The sequence below is a fragment of the Aotus nancymaae genome, unplaced genomic scaffold (assembly GCF_030222135.1).
Source record: "Aotus nancymaae isolate 86718 unplaced genomic scaffold, 86718_ANA_hifiasm-v0.15.2.pri h1tg000057l, whole genome shotgun sequence".
Taxonomy (NCBI): domain Eukaryota; kingdom Metazoa; phylum Chordata; class Mammalia; order Primates; family Aotidae; genus Aotus; species Aotus nancymaae.
The window spans coordinates 72,644,483-72,666,936 of NW_026988471.1; the positions used below are offsets into that span (position 1 = coordinate 72,644,483).

Consider the following 22,454-nt stretch of genomic DNA (forward strand, 5'->3'; position numbering starts at 1 on the left):
CACTAGAGTGGCCTGTCTGGAAGTTTGACTATGGTTGCATTCTTCGTTCCAGAAGTGGCTGGACGATACGGAGTTGCTTTCCGGCATCCTCTTATTTAGCCTTGGCCTAGTCAGGTACCGCTCCCAGGGTTTCTCTGGTTTGAGTAAATGGGTTACATTACCTTGTCTGCCCCTTCTACCTCCATATTCTTTTGGTTTAGTCTTTTGTTCCCTCTTATTCAAGACTGAGAAGGGTGTTTTAGGGAGGCCTCATGCTCTTTAAACTCTGGTGATCCCTTGGAAGTCCACTGAGATGACTGAAAGCACCCACCTGGTCTTCTCAGTTTAGCCCCCAGGGATCTTGGTCTTTCTGCTTTCTTGTGGCCAATGAGAGTTTGGAATGCCTAAATCCAGCAGTATCTAACATCCTCCTTGTTTTCACTGGTCCTGATAGCTGGCCTACACCCAGCTGTAGTTGGTCACTGTTAAAGTTGGAGGTAAATGATGTCACTGTCAGCCATTGAGACTTGCTAGCTAAAACTGGAAAGTGATTTTTAAAAAAAATTCTCTGAACCTAGCTACTCCTGGTTAGATGGACTCAGAAGCACTTAGGTCCAGGCTTTGGAGTCTGGCTTTCCTCCTAACTTGATGGTCTTTGGGTAGACTAATTTTTCTGAGCCTCTGCTATTCTACCTGTCTGACAGGGTAAGAGTAGCTGGCTCAAAGGTAGTGAGAGTTAAATATTCATTTTACTTGATGTTAGAGACACAGTTTAAGCCTAAAACACCTATTCTTTTTTCTGGTTTTAAATATTTCAGGACCCTAGGAATCAAGTCAGGGGCACAAGGGCATTTTGTAAAATGGGAAAATCAAGGCCAGACCATGATGGCAACTTGGTGTCCTCCAGTCAAAGCCTGATTGGCTGGCCAGAGCCTCCTGAGGAGGCAGCCAAGCCAGGGAGGACTGGGCAGTGCCTGCTGCCCTGTTGTACTACTGCTGGGTTTGCCCATGAAGACAGTCTCTCCCAGCTGAGAGTCAGAAATAATGTGTCCCAAGGCATTTCCTCTGGATGTACACACTGAAAGCGGGGTTGAGCTGTGGCAGGGCAGTAACCTAGGTGGCTTTTCTGCAGTCCTGAGAGAAGATTTTCTCGTTTTTGAGTTGGGGCCTCACTTGGTTACCTAAGTTGGACTGCAGTGGCGTGATCTCAGCTCACTGTGACCTCCACCTCCCTGGCTCAATATCCTCGCACCTCAGCCTCCCAAGTAGCTGGCACTACAGGCACATGCCACAATGCCCAGCTAACTTTTTAATTTTTTTGTAGAGATAGGGTTTCACTATGTTGCCCAGACTGGTCTCGAATTCCTGGGCTCAAGCGATTCTCCCACCTCAGCTTCCCAAGTGCTAGGATTACAGGTGTGAGCCACCATTCATTCCACTGGGTTACCTGCCTCTGTGCACTTAAGTTGCAGAGACTGGTGACACAGATGGCAAGTGTGGCCACATCCCATTTACTTCCCTGGGGCAGAGATACCAGTTTCACCATCTTTTTTATTGGATACAGAGTCATAAATTCTCTGATGCCCATGTGAGTCCTTTTAAATACATACACTCAGGTACATTCAGCAAAGGGCATCTTATGGGTGACATGGAGCAAAGTGCTGGGATGGCGATGCCTGGGTGGGGCAGAGAAGTGTGGCCAGGGAAGGCCCCCTGGGGGCTGGAGGTACAGGCACCACTTCAGAAACAAAAATAAAACCAAAAATTGCTCTCCACCCCTCTGCCTGTGCTTGGGGCTGGGGAAGCTACCCTCTCACACTCAGGCCCATTATAGCCTAGCTGTGCAGGAAGGCAGGGCCTAGGGGCCAGCTATGGAGGTCCCCACCAGTGGTGCCCACTAGAACCAAGCCTGCTGGCATCAGCCACAAGGCAAGCCTGGGTCACCTCAGGCCTCTGCCCTGGATATAAGACCCTTGCCAGGGTAGAGCTGAGGCTGGGCAAGCCCAAGGCCAAGCCTCCCTTGGGCCATGCTGGCAGTGGCAGAGGAGGCTTGGCCTCAAGGTGGGGAGCCTGCCTGATTGTCAGGGCAGCCTTGGGACTGGCTGAGGTCCCAAGGGGTTGGGGAGGGAGTAGTTGCCTTTGTTGGCCCTGGTACTCTGATCTTTACCCAGTCCTAAACCTTATCCTCAGGCAAGGGCTGCAAATGAACACTTGTCCAGGAATACATACATACACACAATACACAGCAATATATACAGAAATGCAGGCCTGGTACAAGGCTGGGTGAGAAAGCATGGCCACTGGGGTACAGAGAAGGGCCAGGCCCCCAGGGGAAGGAAGTTACACTCATCAGGGACTGACAGGCTGGGACAGGTCCCATAGGTTCGAGTTAACTTCTCTGGGCACTTGGGCCATACACCCACTCACCATCTCTCCTGTTTTTACCCCAAGTCCACCAGGAACTGGGACTTTGGCACCAATAGTCACTCTGGGAAGGTCTCCTTCAACTTAGCCCCTTAGAGGGATTGGGGCCCAGGCTGCTCCCAAAAGATTAGAAACCAGGACCAGAGTAACAGGCAGGACCCAAAGGCAAGGGATGGAGCCAAACCTTGGAGTAGCAGGCCTTGGGAAGGAGGCCTTTTTGTTTTGTTTTTTCCTTTTGAGGCGATTCCTGAGGGGCTGGCTCAGACTCCAGTATTATAGGACTAAGAAAGCAGGAGCTGCCCTGATCCTTCAGTGGTCTCTCCTGGCTGGGGAAAGGCCATGGTTCTTGGCAGCCCACCCATTCTTTTTCCCCACAGGGATGCATATACGTGCATCATTTTCTGCCAGTGCTGTGGGAAGGCAACCTGAATAAAGCATGAAGTACTTAAGCCAAGTACACCAGCCTCCCAGGTAGGCACGGGGGCCAGGCTAGATGGCAGGGGGTGGTAGGAACACTAAGTGGCCACCCCCACTGGGCCTCAACACATACCTAGGGCTCCTGGAGCAGGGCTGCTTGTTCTCAGATATTCCTCTTTTTTGCATCTTACTGAGTATGAAATGTGGAGGGATCCCCTTTGGATGGGTAAAGACGGATGAAGTGCTTATAGGGATGGCCAGGCCCGCTGTCCCTGTTTCCATCCTCAGCCTTAGCTGTATGGTTGCCAAAGAAATGAATGCATAGAGCCTCCCAGCAAGCAAAAGCTCCCTACTCAGCAGCAGGGCTCATCCCCGAGGAGAGAACAAAAGAAGAGTCAAAGGGCTGGTGGGGAGCAAGGGCTGTAAAGCTGCCAGTGCTCAGCATGCACGAAGGCTGGGGTGCACAAGCCTGTCAGCCCTGGGGGTGTGAATGCGATACTCTGACCTCTCACTCCTGCTGCAAAGGCTTGGGCCTGTGCAATATGTGCTCTCACACATCCTTCACATAGCCAGAACAGGGCAGAGGACTGAGGGGCTTTCCTGCAAATAGCTAAACCCATGGGAAGTGGACGTCTCCCCCAGGCGGAAGGGTATCTTGTTCATCCTTCTGTCTCTCGTGCTGGTGGTGCTCAGTACTGTTGCACGAATGAATGAATGAATGAATGAGTGAATGAAACTACGACTAGCATCAGTAACCTTTCAGCACCACCTTTCTGTCACCCTAGCTCACTGCCCATATACCCCAACCTTCTTTCCTAGGGCTGATGCCAGGCAGTCTAGTGTGTACCACTCAGAAGTTGCCCAGAGCCTTGTATTCAGGGATGGAAGGTCCCTGGGGCAAAGAAAATCCCTCAGTTGGGCAGGCTCAAGCCAAGCAGGGCATCCCTTTGTGCTTTGTCCAGGAGACAGGGAAGGCAGTACCTCTGGTTCTGGGGTCACAGGGAGCAGGAGTTACAGGGGTGCAGTTGGCAAGGCAGGACCAACCCAAAGCAGCCAGGCCCTTAGTGGACCTCCACCTCCCTTCCAGGCCTCTGGAGAAGAAGGCTGTGCTGCTTTTTCCTGACCCCTGAGGACAGGGCTGGTGCAGGGAGGAAGCCAATGGAGCCAGCTGCTCTGGGGTAGAAGCAGGGGGTGCCACACACAGCCAAGGCTTCGTGCAGGACTAGGCAGGGAGTTGCCGGCATAACACCCTTGGTGTTTTAGGTTAAGGGCAAGGACAGAACAAGCCACAGGAGGAAAAGTCAGCCATGATAGCAAGAGCTGGGACAGAGCTAGGGAGTGACGTTAGGGGAGCTGGGTGTGCTGCTGCGCCTGTGGGGTCCCAGCTCTGGAGGACTCTTTACAAGGTAACCTAGGGCTGGGTCTTCATGTCCAAGCTAGGTTGTGTTAGGAAGTTGGTCCCTGGAAAGGACTGGGTAATGAAGGGACCCCATCCCCAGCCAGGACCAGCAGCCTAATGGCTAGGGCTGGGAGCCGATTCTATCTAGGAGAGAAAGAAACCCTAAGGTAGATCTAGTTTAGATGTCTGAAAGAACTTTCCAAATGAAGGTTGGCAGGACCCCCAGCCTCTAAGCCACTACGGGAGTACTTGAGGAACCAGGGAGACCTGAGCCTTTGGAGCCTGGTGCTGAGACCTGATACTTTGGGGACTGCAAAGGCCAGTGAAAAGCCCCCTGGCATCCTGTGGCTTCTAAGCCAAGTGGCTCCAGCCCAGGTTCAGCACTGCCCTTAGGCAGAAGACCCCAACGCAGCCCTCACTCAGCCCGCCGGGCCCATGGAGACTGAGGAAGGGGAATGAGTCTCTGGAGGATGCTCTTCCTCTTCTTGGCCCCATGGGTCTGGCTCCCTGCCAAGGCCACATCTTCAAGCAAGCTAATTAGAAAGGAAGCAAAGCAAGCCACCCTCCTTCTGACTTCCTCCAAGGCCTCAGCACAGAGGGTGGCCCCGTGCCTCCCTCCCAGACAGCCCTGGTGACCCAAAGGCCATCAGGTTCCTGCCCAAGCACCTGGATTAGAAGGAAATTCCTTGAGGACAGGAAATACTCACTGTGACAGGGCTGCCTGGGGCTGGGACCCTGACTCTCTGGAGGGTCCCTCAGAATGAGTGTAGGTATAAAAACATGCACCTTTCAGCTCTGAATTTAGCTCTGGTGTGCGGTGGGGTGTGGGGCTGAGAGGAAGGGTCTTGTCTTATAGCAATAAGTAAGTTTTCTCTCCCTGGCAATCCCCCACCTTGGAAGGGTGGTCTCATCCTGGGGATAAGTTCTGGGTAATTGTTTCCTTTCCAAACCCACCCCCACTACCCCCTTGTACTGCTGCCCCCAGCTTTTGGCTGACGACGTGCCCAGGCCCCTAGGTCTGCCTGTGGTATCCCCAGAAAATGTAGATCCAGAGCCTAGGCAGGCTGTCTAAAGGGGAAGCCCCCAGAAGCTGGGGCAGGGTTGGGGAGAAGAGCCCTCCTTGCCAAGTCTGAGCTGCCTTGTGGAGCCCCTGCTGACCTGGGGCCCCAAAGGCTTCTGACCAGGAGGCTGGGCCTTGGGAAGGAGAGGCAGGCTGGAACAGCTGAGGAGCCACTGGGTGGTTATTGCAGATCCTGCAGGTGGTAACACCAGACGCTGGTGGTGACAGCTCCTCACTGGCTGTGCCAGAGGCTGCTCCAGCTGGGGTAGGGTGGGGGTCGGAGGGCAGCTTCTGTCCGAGCCCCTGTACTGGGGAGGCAGTGCCCTGGGTCAGGCCTGTTGCTCCACTGCTCCAGGAGGACAGACTTGTCAGTCTCCCCTGGAAGCCAGGGATAACATGCGGCCTCCAAAGGTCTAGTCCAAACCAGGGTTCCTCTGAGGTCCAAAGAGAGTGCCCTGGTGTGGGGCTGGCAGGGGCCCTGCCGCCCCCTACCCGGGTTAGCAGCCGCCTTCCACCTTGATGTGCAGAATTTTAGAGAAGCCGGGCCTCCGTCGTAGAGCCTGTGGACAGAACCCTGGGTTAGTTCTCCCTCTGTGCCAGGCAGGTGGGTCCCTCGTGCCACACTCACCCAGGTCACCGGCCCCAGTCTAGGGATGCCACTAGGGGTCTTGGGCAGCCTCAGAGCTGACCCTTCACCTGGAGTTTTGTCACCATGTCTTCAAACAGCTTCTGGGCCTCAGGGCTGCTGGGTTCTTTGAAATAATCTGCAATCCCAATCTGGACCACAATGGACTTGAGGTTCCGACAGATGCCTGAGAAAAGGTGGGCAAGGCAGGGGGCGTGTTGGGCTTGGACAATGGAGCTGCCTCCTCTCCTCTCACTAATTAATGAAATCAGACAATCATGTGCCAGCCACCAGGAATATGACAGAGGACAGCAGACCCATGCCATCTGGGGGCTGGCGACCGGATGCAGGGAGAGGTAGATGGGGCTGAGGCACCAGAGAGGCTGCAGTGGCCTCTGGGAAGGTGAGTGGGCAGCGGCCAGCTGTCGAAGGGCTCTGGAAACTTCCTTGACAGAGGGGAAAGCTGTACCATGGTCTGGTATGAATGACAAGGAACAGAGTGGCTGAGGTGAGGCTTGTGGATCCAGGCTGGAGCATAAAGGAGGGGGAGGTGGGGCAAACACTGGGGAACAGAGGGCTTAAGGGCGTGAAGTAGGGAGAGGTGGAGGAAGGTCAGGTGGCTGAGAAGCACTGGGAGGTCCTGATTGTGGAGGCTGAGCAGTTAGTTCTGGTGGTCCAGGGCGTGCCATGTGGCTAAAGGGGGAAGAAGGTCTTGGAAAGAGGGTCAAGGCATGTTGGCATGGGGTCCTCCCAGGAGCCAAAGGGTCCTGGCTGGTGGTCTCCTTGGGCAGGAGCAGCCCACACTGGGTGCCATGTCCTCAATGCAGGTGGAGGAGTGACTGAGAGTGGAGTGGGTGGTTTGAAAGGTGTGGAAGCCAAGGAGGCATGATCTGGAGTCCAGGGAGAGAGGAATCCTCACCCTGAGAACTGTCCTGGGGAGGCTTCCACATATCATCTCATTTAATCCTCTCACCCATCCTAGAAAGTCAGCTTAGAAGATGGGAATACAGGACTTGGAGAGGTATAGTAACTTGCCCAACGTCACTGAGCTAATAAGTAGCAGAGCCAGACCTGGGACCTAGGTCAGTCGAGCTCCAGACCCAGTGTTCTTAACCTGTCCCCTTGCCTCTGCCCTTCTTGGCTGGAGGCCCTGATCCATCTGCACCAGTGATAGTTAGGCTACCTGCTGACAGAGCCCCGTGACAGGTAACAGTCATACCCTGCCCTGCATTCCCCCATTGCTCACTGTTGAAGTGCAGCAGGGCCTTAGGGGTGACAGGGGTGGCTGTGAGCACCAGCATCTCCAGTCCCTTCAGGCCTTCACGGCAGACCTCTGCCGCCACCTCCTGGGTGATCTCTGACACATGGTCAAGCTCCAGGACCTGCAGCCGCATGCAGTTTCTCGCTAGGAAGAGGAAGCAGAGGGATGCTGCTGACAAACTCCCCAGGTCACCCCTGTGGGCAGCACCCTGGGTCCCCTGCCACCACCCAGGCCGCAGCCCTGATCCCCTGTGGGATTTCACAGGGTAGCACTGCACCCATACCTGCTTCTCACTACCCAACTCAGTCCAAGGAAAGACTCACCGAGTGATGCCAGGCCCTGTACCCCACAGCCGGCACCCCCGACCCCCAGGGCCCGCAGGTGGGGCCAACAGCGACCAATCATCTGCAGGCAGCGGTTACTGAAGCGCGTGGGCTGCTGGCTGTAGAATGGGAAGGGGGAGTCACCAGAGAAGTCTCTGGATGCCTGACACCCCAGCATGCTCCTCCTGTGGGACCCCTCCCTGACTGAGGCAAGTGTTCCTCCAACAACCCAGCTGGTCAAGTCAGAAAACCAGGATCATCCCTGACTGCTCTGCCCTCATCTCATCTGCCAAGTCCTGCAGATTCTGATTCCCAAGCACTCTTTTTTTTTTCTTGAGACAGGGTCTCACTCCTCTGTCACCCAGGCTGGAATGCAGTGGTGTGATTTCGGCTCACTGCAACCTCTGCCTCCTGGGTTCAAGTGATTCTCCTGCCTCAGGCTCCCAAGTAGCTGGGACTACAGGCGTGTGCCACCATGCCCGGCTTATTTTTTTATATTTTTAGTAGAGATGGGGTTTCACCATGTTGACCAGGCTAGTCTCAAACTCCTGTCCTCATGCGATCCACCCTCCTTGGCCTCCCAAAGTCCTGGGATTACAGGTACAAGCCACTGAGGCCGACCTCAAGTACTCTTGAACCCACAGTTCAGACCACCATTGGCATTCTCTGGGTTAGTACTAGTCTCCCTGCCATGTCATCCTTCACACTGCAGACCGGGAGCCCCTCATTCCTACATCCATTCATGCCACCATTCAGCAAATGGTTATCAAGTCAAGAACAACTGAGCTAGGTCCTGGAGGTGCAGTGGTGACAACACAGACAGGGTCCCTACCCTCAAAGAGTGGACAGTCTATTTGGTGGCAGGAGTGGTGGGGGGCATAGAACATTACCAGTCTGATCTCAATCCCTTTCTTAAAATCTAAAATCCCCCCAAATAGCTTCCAATACTTTCTAGATAAAATGCAAAAAACCTAAAGTCCTTAGCAAGGCCCTTCCTGATTGCCCCAACTTTCCTTTCCATTCACATCAAACTTGCCATTTCCCTGAATACTTCATCCCTCAATATTTGCCGTGGCAATAGATATCTCTCTGGCATCTATTATCCACTTGGTACCAGGAATACAGAAATGGACATTCCTAGATTCTGACTTGAGAACCACCAGTCTAGCAGAGGAGATCGAAATATAAATAAATTATCGCAAAGTAGGGCCAGGCGTGGTGGCTCATGCCTGTAATCCCAGTACTTTGGGAGGCTGGGGCGGGCAGATCACCCGAGGCCAGGAGTTCAAGACCAGCCTGGCCAACATGGTGAAAGCCCATTTCTACTAAAAATACAAAAATTAGCTGGGCATGGTGGCCCATGCCTATAGTCCCAGCTACTCAGGAGGCTGAGGTAGGAGGATCACCTGAACCTGGGAAGTGGAGGTTGCAGTGAGCTGAGATCGTACCACTACACTCTAACCTGGGTGACAGAGTGAGACCCCATCTCAAAAAAGAAAAAAGAAAAAGAGTGCTTGGGAATCAATCTGCAGGACTTGGCAGATGAGATGAGGGCAGAGGAGTCAGGGATGATCCTGCAAAGTCGATGACAGAGGGGTCAGGGCAAGGTGCAGTGGAGATGGAGGCAGGCGAGTAGTGACATGCTCTCCCCAAGGTATTACAGAAGGCACACTGGATGACTGGGAGGAGCTGTTGTGTGGAGAGAGGCAAAGTGTGGGGAGCAAAAGAGCCTGGTGTGTTTGAGGAACTCCAGGCAGAGTGAGAAAGGATTTCATAACCTGGATTCTCCAACAACTGGCTCTTTTATACACTCACCTCCCTGAACCGCCTTTCCTGGTGTTTACTGAACAATTACTGTGGATTCTGCAGACTTTGGGTACTTGATCTCATCTGGGCCAGTAACAGCCCTAATAAGGTCCACAGTTCCTAATACCACCTTTACTTTGCAGTTTGAGAAACTAAGACATGAGTGGGATGCCCAAGGTGACACTGCCAGTAAGCCAGGACATAACTCCAGGTCTGATTTTATTTATTTATTATTATTTAGTTTATTATTATTATTTTTTGAGACAGAGTTTCACCAATGCAATGGTGCGATCTCGGCTCACTGCAACCTCCGCCTCCTGGGTTCAAGCGATTCTCCTGCCTCAGCCTTCTGTGTAGCTGGGATTACAGGCATGCACCACCACACCCGGCTAATTTTGTATTTTTAGTAGAGACAGGTTTTTTCCCTGTTGGTCAGGCTGGTCTTGAACTCCTGACCTCAGGTGATCTGCCCACCTCAGCCTCCCAAAGTGCTGGGATTACAGGTATGAGCCACTGCGCCTGGCCAACCAGGTCTGATTTTAAAGCCCTGCTCCTAAGGCCTCAATGGACAGATTAATGTGTATGAATCTGTCCTAATAGCTTGTGGAATGGGCTCTGATCTGCTCAGTCCTCAGCCCCAGACCAGGACTGTGTCCCCTCTCCCACCCCCCAAACCTGCCAGGGCTCACCAGGGGTGAAGTGGCGCCACTTGGAGGGAGACGATCTCTCTGCAGCCTGCTCCCAGGGCCCAAATGACCTCGTGGCCCACAGGGTCTGTGGCACTCCTGTGAAAACACAAAACTGCTGGTCGGTCGGCGGGGTGGCTTATACCAGTAATCCCAAGACTTTGGGAGGCCAAGGCCAGGGTTGGGGATCACCAGAGCCCAGGAGTTCTCGATCAGCCTGGGCAATATGGCGAGACCCCATCTCTATTTCAAAAATAAAATATAAAGAAAAGATACAAGACAAAGCTGGAGTCAACCCACTCTGGTGGCCTCTGCTCTTGCCGAGGCTTCCTTCCCTTCGGCCATAGAGCTCTTGGGTCCCTTTGCTTGAGAACCCTGGCGGAGACTATGCAGCGCCTTGGGATCTTGTGGGACCCTGGGCTGATAGGGCATGGGCCATGCTTCTAGTCAGGTCGACCCACCTGTAGGTGACAGCCTGCAGTGCGCGGCAGTAGCAGCTGGCCAGCCAGAGCGAGCGGTCGGTGAGGATGTTTGGACAGTGGGAGATGCGCAGGATCAGCAGGTTCCCCCCAGCTGCCTTCAGCAGGGACTCCAGCCCAGCTTCCAGGCAGCCCCTGGGGATGACCAGAAACTCAGAGAGCTGGCCACCTCCTCCTCTGGGAAACATCCTTACTTAACTCCAGGTCTGTGGCCCAACAGCACCCACCACCCACCCACTGCAGGCCTCACCGGGTACTCCGGGCATACTCCTCCTTGCTCTCCTTCTTTCCCCGCTGCCGGGGCTTCAAGTTCTGCAGTGTCAGAGAGTGAGCCTGGGTGCACCACTGAGCCAGCATTGCCAGGAACTGTGGGAGTGGGGAAAGGTACTTGGAGATGAAGGGATCTGAACTTGGTTGGCTGGAGGTGGGCCAGCCCCGGGATAGGAGGCCCCATGAGAGCATTTCAGGCAAGCCAGGTTGGCACTAGTGTTGTAAGGGTTGCAAAGACCAGACCTTGAGGGGTCAGATTCTACCCGGGGGAAAGGTGGCTTCAAGCAGGGAACAGAAGACAGGCGGGGCAGGCACCTTGGAGCAGACACGGGCATTCTCAAGCAGCACCCTTGTCCAGACTGCGGGGTGGCGGGCCACGAAGCGCCAGTCCCGGCAGACCTCGGCAGCATGCAGCAGTGTGCGCGTGTCCAAGTAGGTGAAGATGCAGAAGAGGGCGGCTCGCATCTTCAGGATCTCCGGGCTGATGACCTCGTTGGAGCGTGAGGGGCTGCCCCTCTCTGCTCGCCGACCCCGCCCACTGCCTCCCTCGGGGCGGGCTGCAGAATACCAGGGGTTCAAAAGTGAGCGTGGAGGGTCAAGGCTGGTGTAGGGAAGTGTGTGGGGAGCTGGGGCAGGGTAGGAGCTGCAGAGGAATGGGCATGCTGGGGTACCGGGGCCTAGCGGGGAAGGAAAAGGGGCTTCTGCATTCCTGTCCTTTGAAGTACCCCATCTCTAATTTTACACATTACAAAAAGGTGTCCCTTATGTAAACTTTCTTTTTAAGGTTATATATCACTCAAATTCACCCCCTACATGAGGTAATGCATCAGATTTGGAGAGGGAAAGGAGCTGGGGGGTACTGGAGTATAAACCAAGCCTCTGGAAACAGAGGGCAGGCATGGGGCTGCCCAGAACATGGGGTGCAGCTACACCCCTGACCCTAAACCTCTCACCTCCCAACCCACCCACACATGTGCGGGGCCTTCCCCCACTGCATCAGGGGCTTCAGAGTTTGGAGGCAACACTCAACTGCTCTCCTGTAAATGTTAATGAGCCCACCAGGTGAATGGACCCCTCCCCTAGCTGGATGTGGCATCCTTGTGCAACAGACAGTCTGAGCATACTTTTGCCACTGCAGCCCTGCTCTATCAAAAAGTTCCTGTCCCAGGCTTGAAGGGCGCTATGTAGGAGGGGTGGGCAAGTCTGGGGAAAAGGGGGCGGTGCAGGAGCCCAGGAAATTCACTGTTTCAGTCCTGTGTCTCCCTGCCCACACTTACAGGACTTACCTGAGAGCCGGCAGCTGCTCAATGGCCCAGCCATAGCAGGCCCGGGGCGGGGCGCATCCAACGGGCCCTCAGCCTCTGACTCAGTGGTTCGGGAGCCCACGTCAGAGACATCACCCTCTTCCCCCTCGGTGCTGTGTCGGCGGGGTCTGCGCTGCCAGTTCTGGATGGCCTGGCGCCGCAGGCCTGAGCTGCGAGGGGGCTGGGACCGTTCTGAGCCCCCGTTGGCAGCCTGGGCCCGTGTGCCCAAGCCCCCAGGGCCACTGTCCTCAGGGACCCCCTCCTCTGTCCTGGGCAGCTCCAGACTGTCACTGTCATAGCAGCCTGAACTCTGGGATGCGGCTGGCACACGGCTGGAGGCCCTGAGGCAGGGTGGACCACACAGTAAGGGGTGAGAGGCACCAGGCCTGCCCAAACTCCCCACTCTGACCCTACCATCAGCTGAGGGCAACCCACCCACCCTGCTTTCCAAAAGCCCCCTCTGGGTGAGGAAAGGCAGACACAGGTGAGCCAGGGAGGATGGGGCAGAGGATGACACATGCCCCAGACAGGCCAGCGGATCTTTCCAGGGCGAGGGTAGGCTGCATGGGGTGGGCTGGGCCCGAGGCTTACCCTGTGCTGGGAGAGGAGCCATGCCGTGACACTGCATATGTGCTAGGCATGGCCGGGCCTGTGTGGTGTTCTCGCTGTGGGCCCCCAGAGTGGGAGGTAAACGAGAGGGGCAGAGGAGCCAAGAGGATAAGCAGGAATAGCAGGGGAAACAGGGTAAAAGATGGAGAGGAGGGGAGGAGAGAGAAGGAAAAAAGTTGGGAAAGATGGACAAATGGACAGACAGATAGCCCAGAGAGGCAGGCTCATCAGCCGCCTCCCTACACCCACCCAGCACCCTGAACCCCAGCTAGTGGCTCCTGGGCTCTCATTTTCAGGGATGGGCAGAGATAGCCCCTGAGGGCTGGGGCCACTGGATCACATCTCACTACAGCCTTAGGGGCTGCCACTGGCACTCCCGCCCAATCAGAGGGGCTCCCCTGTTCCCAGCATCTGCTCGTGGGGGAAGAGCCAAAGAAGGGGCAGATGGGACATCATGGGGGAGGTCTGGCCATGTGAAAGGTGAGGTTGTGGGGGGCCAGGTGTGCAGGTAGAGGAGGGAAGGCATGTGGGCACTCACCATTCTGCCTGGGCCCCGGGCATTGGGGCCAGCGCCACCTCCCCCACCTCCACGGCCCAGGCTGGCGCTGGGCGTGCTGCCACAGCTGCTGCTGATGACTTGCAGCTGCCGCTCGGCACGGTCAGCCCGCTCAAGGAGCTCCTCAATGAACTGCTGCAGCCGCAGCTTGGCGCTGGCCTCCCGTGCTGCTGTCTCCTTCAGGAACTGGTCAATCTGCACCACCTCCCTGGGCCCAGAGCAGTCTCTTACCCCAGAGCCTTGGCCTGCCTGCCCACATCCCCTCTGAAGGAGAGCCCAGCCAGTGCAAGGAGACACCTGCACAGTTGCCTGCAGTGTCTGCCTATGGTCACATGGGTTTCTGCAGAACAGGCCAAGCACACGGCCCCACACGATGACACAGAACAGAAATGCACGCATGCACATTGCACTCTGAGCTACACACTCACACGCTACCCACGCAACACAAGACATGCAACTACACACCCTGCTCTCCACAGAAATATTCAGGCATACTCAGTCCCACACAATCACTCCAGGCACACACACAGCCCCACACACATGTACCCCATGTACATCCATATGCCATAACCAGACACATCTCTCTCATAAACACAGACACGTTCAGACACACAGGCATGCCCTTCAGTACCCAGCATCCCAACACAACACACTCCTAGGCACACACTTAGAGCCACCAGCCATGTCACATATCCCCACACAGAGCCCCATTACACAGCCCCAGGCACAGCCCCACACATTCATGTTTGTGTACTCACATCATGTTCCAGCTCGGGCACGTGCTCATGTGTGAGACAAGCAAAGAACCGTGGAGGCACAGTACCACCAACATAGTCAAATACACTTTCAGGAACATTCAAAAATATACACTAAGTCACATCAACACGCAGAGGAATACACTCAAATGTGGAAGCATACTGATAGTTTGCACCAACTTCTAGGAGCTCGTGAACACGTGGCACACTTAGAATCACATGTGTACTTACTCCCAATCGCATTCCCGGTTGTTTGTGTGTCCATTCAACATTTATTGAGCACCTTCTAGGTGCCAGGCACTGTTCTAGGTATTGGGGAAATAGCAGTGAACAACTCCTACCTTTATGGAGTTTATATATATCGCAATGGGGACATATAAATAATATCTATATAAAAATGCTCTTTGGTTTACAATGGGGTTACATCCCCATCAGCCCATAATATCATCAGTCAAAAGTGTATTTAATACATTTAACCTACTGAACATCAGTGTTTAGCCCGGCTTACCTTACTTATGCTCAGAGCACTTATATTAGCCTACAGTTAGACAAAATCACTGAACACAAAGTCTATTTTACGAAAAAAAAGTGCTGAACATCTCATGTAATTTACTGGATACTGTACTAAAAAAAGTATGTTTGTACATACTGTTTTTCATTTTCATACAGTATAGCCTCTACTGACTGCATGGTGCTTTTGTAGCATCAGAAAATCAAAAAATTGTGTCAAACCATTGTAAGTCAGGGGCCATCTGTAGTTCATAATCCTACATTCAAAGACCAGAGAAATGAAGAAGATTGAGACAAAAAGAAGGAAATCCCAAGAGTGCCCCAGAAGGCATGTCAGGGGTCAGCTGTGTCAAATGCTGCCAATGGGCTAAGTAAGACGATGGTTTGGCCTTAGCAATAGGAAGGTCCCTCTACCAGAGACCCTGGTAGAGGTGGAAATGCGATCAGACTGGGTTCAAGAGAGAAAGTAAGGAAAGAAATTGGAGACAAGAAGTATAAACAAATACAAGGAGTTTTCTGTAAGGCGGAGAGAAAAGGCGCAGTAGCTTAAGGGGAAGAGGGTTACGGCAGATGGGAGAAATGACATAATGTCTTTATGCTTTTAGGAATGATCTGCAGAAACAGAAAATCTCATGATGGAAAAGGGAGAGGGGAGAGTTGAGCTATGTCTTCAGGAAGGCAAAAGGGAAGAGGATCTGGTGCCAAAATGCAAGGGTTGGCTTGTCTAGGACAGAGAAGGAGAAAGGCACAGTCTTCACAAAGAGGCACAGGGTCACACTGCCATGTCCTCACAGTACCAAGCACACATCATCGTGACACTCTTGGCCCCACACACCATCACTGCATGCTCGTGGCCACAGATCCTGTTACAAAGCCATAGCCACATACACAGACACACTCAGGCACGCCCACGGTGATTGTGGCGGCACAGTGACCGGACAGGCACAATCACCTACAGGACCCGAGGGTCTACTCACTGCTGCTTGCGGCTCAGCTCCTGTTCTTTGTGCACCAGGTCCTGCTTGAGCGAAGCCAACAGCTCCACACTCACGTCCACCTGGCGGGAGAGCTCAGACGCGCGCTCCTCCAGCTCCTCCTTCTCGCGCCCGAGCCTCGCACTCTCCTGCCGCGCCGTCTCCAGTTCAGCCGCCTTGCGTTCCAGCTCGGCCTGCAGCCGGCCCACTTGGCCCGCTATCTTCTGCTCCACCTCCTCGCTCAGCCGCTCCAGCCGCCGATCCACCTCCAGCTTCTCCAGCGCGCGGATCTTGAGGCGCGCCAGGCCCTCTTCATAGGCCACATCCGCGGGTGAGGGGGACGCGGGGGAGGCGGAGGCCGGCCCAGAGCAGGGGCCGGGGCCGGGCCCTGGTGGCGGCGTCGAGCACGCCGAGGACGCCACGGACTTGCGGGCGAACAGCTCCCCCAGCGGGATCTCGATCTCGCGCAGCGCGTAGCGCGCAGCGGCGGCGGGCACGAGGCCCGGCTCGGCCAACTCCTCGCAGGGCAGGCTGGCGGGCACCAGGTCTCCAGGGAAGTGGGCGAGCGGCGCGTGGTGGTGGTGGTGATGCAGCAGGTGCGGCGCCGCGGGCGACGGCCCGGCCGCCTGCTCCTTGCCCTGGAAGGATGTGCTCTCGAAGACCTCGCGCCGGGCGCCGGGCACGGCCAGCAGGGCGGCGGGCTCGGGCGCCAGCGGGAAGCCCGAGGCGGCGGCGGCGGCGGCCGCGGCCGCGGCAGCGCCGTCGCAGATGCTGTTGGTCTTGGAGAGGATGTAGAGCGTCTCGTAGGTGTGGCTGTACTCCAGGTGCGCGCGCAGCGACGACAGGCTCCGGAAGCGCTTGTGCTCCCCGCAGCGGGGGCAGCGGTACGGCAGGTCCAGCGAGGCCATGGCCCCGCTGCCCCCGCGGCACGCAGGCTCCACCGCGGCCCCCCTCTCCGGTCAGCCGGGAGCGCTCATGGGGGGCCGCGGGCGAGCCCCCCTGCGAGGTGAGGAAGGCTCAGGGCGCCCGCGGCCCAGGGCGAGGAGGCTGGAAGAGAGACGATGAGTCTTAGGAAGAGGGTATCGCTGCTCCCACCCCAGCTCCCAGTCCGGAGCTCATATCCCCCAGCGATGAGGAAATTAGCATCCAGGGGCCAGAGGAGACCTCCCAGAGAAGGCTGGGCTGCTTTCGCACCTGTGGGAGGGCCTGTATATGAGCAAGAGGGAGAGAGAATAAGATGTTGGTTTTTAAAGGGAGGGTGCGTAATTGCTTTTATTTATAATGGTTCCAACCTGAAAACGACCCAAGTGCTCATCAACGGTAGAACGGTTACAGTGATAGAATCTACCCAGCAATAAGAAAAGGAACTATTGGTACACAGAGTGACATGGATGAATTCATCCAATATTATGTTGCATGAAAGAAGCCAGACCAAAGAGTGCATGCTTTAGGATTCCAGAAAGATGGAGTTCGAGAACAGACACAATTGATGTTGAAGAAGTTGGCATAGAGGTCCCCCGCTCGGGGCTACATGAAGAGGCAGGAGGCAGCTTTATGTGATGTGGAGAATGTTCTATATCTCCTCTGAGTGGTGTTTATACAGTTGTGTATATAGTAAATAATCAAGCTGTACACTTGAGTGTAAAAATTGAAGAAGATGCTTATTTTCATTTTTTGCAGACTGCACCCCCACACAGGCTGGGACTATTGGTACCATGTTGCAGTGACCAAGACATCACGCCACCTAATGACATTGCATGTGTCACTGTTTGTTCTGTTCTGGTTTCTGCATCACATCCTCCTAACCCTACTATTCCAGGCACTTAGGTCTTTTTCTCAGACCTATTAAATGTGGGGTGGGCTTCCAGAAAGTGTCCCTGCCCCGCCTTCACCCCAAGTGCTTTATTATCCATCCTCCCCACACACCTTATGGCACAAGGTCCCCCCACCCCTCCACCAATTCTAGCATCCCAACCCTCCTCACCTTCAATTCCTGCTGCCCCTCCATCTCTGGCTTCCTGTCACCCTTCTCCTGCTGTATGGGGTCTCCATCCCATTCCTCACTGCCATCCTCTTCCTAACTGCCTGCAGTCGGGCTTCCACTGCCCTGTGATCAAGGTCACAGATCACTTACTGATAAGACAAGCCAGTTGTCATCAAGGGTCTTCCCCTTTTTGGTCCCGTGCTGATACTGTTGACCCCTCCATCTTCACAGGCTGCTGTGAGCTTTCCTGTTTGGATTTACCCCTGGGTTCTGCAACTTCCTGTTCTTGCTGCCTTCCTAAACACCCTCATTCCCTGGTCTGCCTCTGCGGCCCTCCATCTCTATCCTCCCCCTAGGCAGGCAGTCAGCTTCCCTCTCATAGGTTTACTTACACCTGTAAGCTCTACTTCTCCATCCTGACCTGCCGCAGAGTTCTGTTGCCTTCTGGCATTTCCACAGGATGTATGGGTGGATGTCTGTTCCCTGTGCCAGCCCAGCATCAAGTCCTCCTCCTGGTAACAGCACCCTGCTTTGACCATAGGGAACCATTCTTCCCTACTTTCTCAGTCCACAGGGTCTGGGGGATGTGACATAGACTTGGCAAATCAGTCCTGGGATAAACACAGAGCACCAACGTTGAGCCAGTGAGCCCCAGGACTGTTCTGGAATGACTGAGGGAAAGCATTCTCTTTGGGATCAGGTTTCTAAGCTGATGGAGAAGGGCAGAGCTGCTGGGGCCATCCTTTCTCCTTTTGGGAGGAGGCACCTGGGAATGAAGCCAACCCAAAGAAGCAAAACTTAGATGGAGGCTGGGCGTGGTGGCTCACGCTTGTAATCCAAGCACTTTGGAGGCCAAGGCGGGCGGATCACCTGAGGTCAGGAGTTCAAGACCAGCCTGACCAACATGGTGAAATCCCGTCTTTTTTAAAAAAAACAACAAAAAAGAAACAACTTAGATGGAGAAAGACATTGCTCACAGACACTGTTTGAGAGCCTGGCCTGTTCAGTTGCACAAACCAATCAATTCTGTCCCCCCCACCCCACCCCACCCCACCCCCACCTTTTTTTTGAGATGGAATCTCATTCTTTCACCTATGTTGGAGTGCAGTGGTGCAATCTCGGCTCACTACATCCTCTACCTCCCAGGTTCAAGTGATTCTCCTACCTCAGGCTCTCGAGTAGCTGGGATTATAGGCATGTGCCACCACACCTGGCTAACTGTTGTAGTTTTAGTAGAGATGGGTTTTCACCATGGTGGCTGGGCTGGTCTTGAACTCCTGAACTCAAGTGATCCACCTGCCTCAGCCTCCAAAAGTGTTGGGATTATAGGTGTGAGCCACCGCGCCTAGCCCCCTAGTGCCGTTTTTTGCTTAAAGCTAGTTACAGTTGGGTCTGGTTACTTGCACTCAGAAAATATCCTAACTGAGAAATTAGAATCAGAGATGGAAATTTTTAATAGACTCGCAAACAAAATTAGCTGAACTAATGAGGGGGGCATAAGCTGGCACTGCTTCCCCCACTCCCCACTCACAGGGTTGGTGAACCTGTCACAGAGCAGCAGCAAAACAGCTGATTAAACTGTCTCCGCCATCCCTGGAGCTCAGGCCATGTACCTACCATGCCTGCAACATTAGGGAATTTGTAGAAAAATGTCAGGATGTTGAGAGTGTCTTTCCCATGGCCTCAGGAAGGTCCAACAAGCAAGAGACACACTCTGGCTGAAAGGAGCCCATCTGAAAGCAGAGAGGAAGAAAATTTGGGCTTGCCCAGAGAGGTCCTTTCTGCCTGCGGCCAGCAATTCAATATGGCTGAGAGTCAGATAATTAAGAGCCAGCTCTTTTCTTCAAGCTAAAGTCAGCTCAAGTGAAGACAGAGAGGCTGGGAACTAAGGAGACAAGCCTGGGGCCTGACAGGTACTTGACTCCTCAGGCCCTGCTGAACCCCTCCTGCTGTGCCCTGCCAGCTGGACAAAAGCTTCTCTTATAAGCAGGCTTCCGTTGGGATGCAGCTTGAGTGAGAAGGGGCAGATGACCTTTTGCCTCCCACCCCAGATTAAGAGTTTGTATTGCCCTGTGGCAAAGGCCCAGCTAGAGGCTGCAGAACCAAGGGCTCCTGGGATGCACAGGACACTGGGGCCTGTTGCTAAGAGATAACCCCTCCCCTCCTACACCATCACCAGGGACTTCATTCAAGAATCATAACTTTCATAGAGGTCTATAGCTCTGGTTAATAGCTCTGGGGATGACCAAATGCAAACGGACCAAAGCCTCCCAATGATTAAGGGCACTGTATTGCCAGAAAACCCCCACAAACAGAAGGATAGGATTGCTCAGCACCTATGGTTGCCCTGAACCTCTCCAAACCTGCACCCCTCAGTGCCCCTCCCACAGAGACAGCAAAATCAGAGCACCAAGATTGGTGTACCAGGGAACCTCTTCCTCATCTTTGAGTCAAACATGTGGACCACAGACCAGGTTTTTTTCCTCACCCCCCTCTTCAACTAGGAAGGCTTTTTTTCTTTCAGCTATACAGTTTTCTCTCCATCATTGTGGTTGGGCTATAAATGGAAAGACCATGAGCTTAGTACCTAACCAAACAGCCCGTTGCTATTGCCAAGATGTTAAATTGGGGATAGATGTGGTAACTGGGTGAAAACTTCGAATGTCTCTTCCCAGAAGTGGGAGAACTGTGCTTTAAGTTTGGTGAGGGATAGTTGCATTATGATAAACAGGGAAGTATTTTTTAAAGTTACACAGGAAAGGGGGTCTGTATCAATCTTGGACATCTAAGAAGTGAAATACAGTGGATGTTGATTGTTTTTGCTGCCTGGTTCTCGTCCCTCTTTGTTGTGAATTGATCTCCAATTTTCCCTTTGAGAACCATTCCCTGCACTTTGAGTACCATTCCCTGCACTTTGAGTAGATTTGGGTAGGGCTGACCACATCCACTGGCTCCCAGGGAACGCACATGACCTCAATCTTTTCCATTAGAGTCACAGTGGTCGGGTCAGTAACAGACTCATTTCTCAATCTGGCTGATACAGGTACCTTAGGAGCTGTGCTCAGTTGGTAGGATGTGAGCCTGTAGCTACTTGTGGACATTTTTGTCCTCTCTTTGGGAGAAAAGAAGTAAAAGACCCCTGATGATATCATTTGGGTTTCCACAGCTAGATGTGCCTGAAGCTCCAACCCAGAACTTTTAAGTCCCCATTAAGAAGGGCTGCAAATGTTTTTCTAGCTTTAATCATTTGGGTCAGTTGCCAGTCTCTAGTAATACGACTCCAGACTAACACAGTGGCCCACAGTGTCAAAAACAAATCTCAGACTTCTCCTCACCTACTATCCAGCACCCATTTCCTTTGGTGTCACTGTCCTCCCAGCTAAACCACTGGCCATCTTGATTTTTCTCTCTGATAACCATCAAGACCTACTGGTTTTTTTCCTTCCGAGTGCTTTGAACCCGACTGCTCTTTTCTCATAAGCTTTGTGCTCTTCCAGACCACAGCCTCCTCACACCTAGACTGCTGGCCCAGCCTTCAGTCCCACAGCTCTATTCCGTCTGTAAAGGCATCAGATTCCTATGCTCACACTCCTTCAAGGGTACCCCGTCCACTACCAACTGCAGCCCAACTCCTCAGCTTCATGATCTGGTCTCTGTGCTCTTGCCAATTTGAAACTGAAAAGTGGCCTAGCTGTTTCACTTGCATTTCCTTGATTGTGATGGCTGGACATTTCTTCACACATGCACCAGCCATTTCTATCTCTTTGGTGACTTGCCTGTGCACTACTTTGCTCATTTTCATACTGAACATTCATATTTTCTTATCGATTTACAAAAGCTTTCAGTATTATTGATCTTTTGTCATTTATATACTGCAAATATTTTTCTCAAGTGTGTTGATTGGCATTTACTTTTGTTTATGGTCTTTATTGACATACTAAAGTTTTAAATTCTGTCAAAGGAAAATCTGATTTTGTTATTATGCTTAGGAAACTCTCCCTACCCAAAGATTATATAAACAGTTACATATGTTGTTTTTTTTTTTTTGAGACTTGTGATTTCCTTTTTTTAAAATTACAGAATATTTTTTAGAATTAAGAGCTTTTTTAGAATTAAGGATTTACATACTACCAAGTCATTGCCACTTTAGTCTGTATGATTTCCTTTTGGATTTTTTTTTCTTTTTCTTGAGACAGGGTCTCACTATGTTGCCCAGGCTGGTCTCAAACTGCTAGGCTAAAATGATCTACCTGCCTCAACCTCCCAAAATGCTGGGATTATAGGCATGAACCACTGCACCTGGCCTACATTTGGATTTTTTTGTTTTTTTTAGACAGAGTTTTGCTCTGTCACCCAGGCTGGAGTGCAGTGGTGTGGCAATCTTGGCTCACCGCGTAACCTCCGCCTCCTGGGTTCAAGTGATTTTCATGTCTCAGCCTCCTGAGTAGCTGGGATTACAGGCACACAGCACCACACCTGACTAATTTTTGTATTTTTAGCAGAGATGGGGTTTCACCATGTTGACCAGGCTGGTCTCAAACTCCTGACCTCAGGTGACCTGCCCACCTCGGCCTTCCATAGTGGTGGGATTACAAGTGTGAGCCACCACACCCAGCCCATTTGTATTTTTTAACCCAGCTAGAAATTTATGGTGTGCATGGTGTGATAGGAATTTTTTAAAACCAACTTTCCATTATAGACATTTTCACAGATGTTAAAAAATAAGAGTATTATGATGAACTCCTAGGTACTCACCATCCAGCTTCAAGAATTCTCAACTCCTGGCCACTTTTTCTTCATCTGCGCACTACTTCCCTGCTTCACACTTGCCCTACCCCTACTATTGGATACTTTTGAGCAAATCCTAAATATCATATTATTTCATCCATAAATACCTTAGTATATATGAGGCAAGACTTAACTTTCTTTTTTTTTGAGATGGAGTTTCGCTCTGTCTCCCAGGCTGGAGTGAAGTGGCGTGATCTTGGCTCACTGCAACCTCCACCCCCGACCCACCCCCAGATTCAAGTGAT

At 53.0% G+C, this 22,454-nt stretch overlaps 1 protein-coding gene across 1 annotated transcript; it reads right to left on the reverse strand.

The window, feature by feature from the left end:
* Positions 1-1,512: 1,512 nt before the first annotated feature.
* FBXO41 (F-box protein 41) lies at positions 1,513-16,484 on the reverse strand. The gene is made up of 12 exons (XM_012475647.2): positions 15,441-16,484; positions 13,181-13,406; positions 12,625-12,698; positions 12,016-12,374; positions 11,045-11,286; positions 10,710-10,825; positions 10,442-10,594; positions 9,984-10,079; positions 7,489-7,607; positions 7,151-7,309; positions 5,976-6,091; positions 1,513-5,839 (listed from the first exon to the last, which is right to left on the reverse strand). Exons 1-12 carry the CDS (start codon positions 16,343-16,345, stop codon positions 5,777-5,779), a joined length of 2,628 nt encoding a protein of 875 aa, XP_012331070.1. The 5' UTR covers positions 16,346-16,484; the 3' UTR covers positions 1,513-5,776.
* Between the last annotated feature and the right edge of the window lie 5,970 nt (positions 16,485-22,454).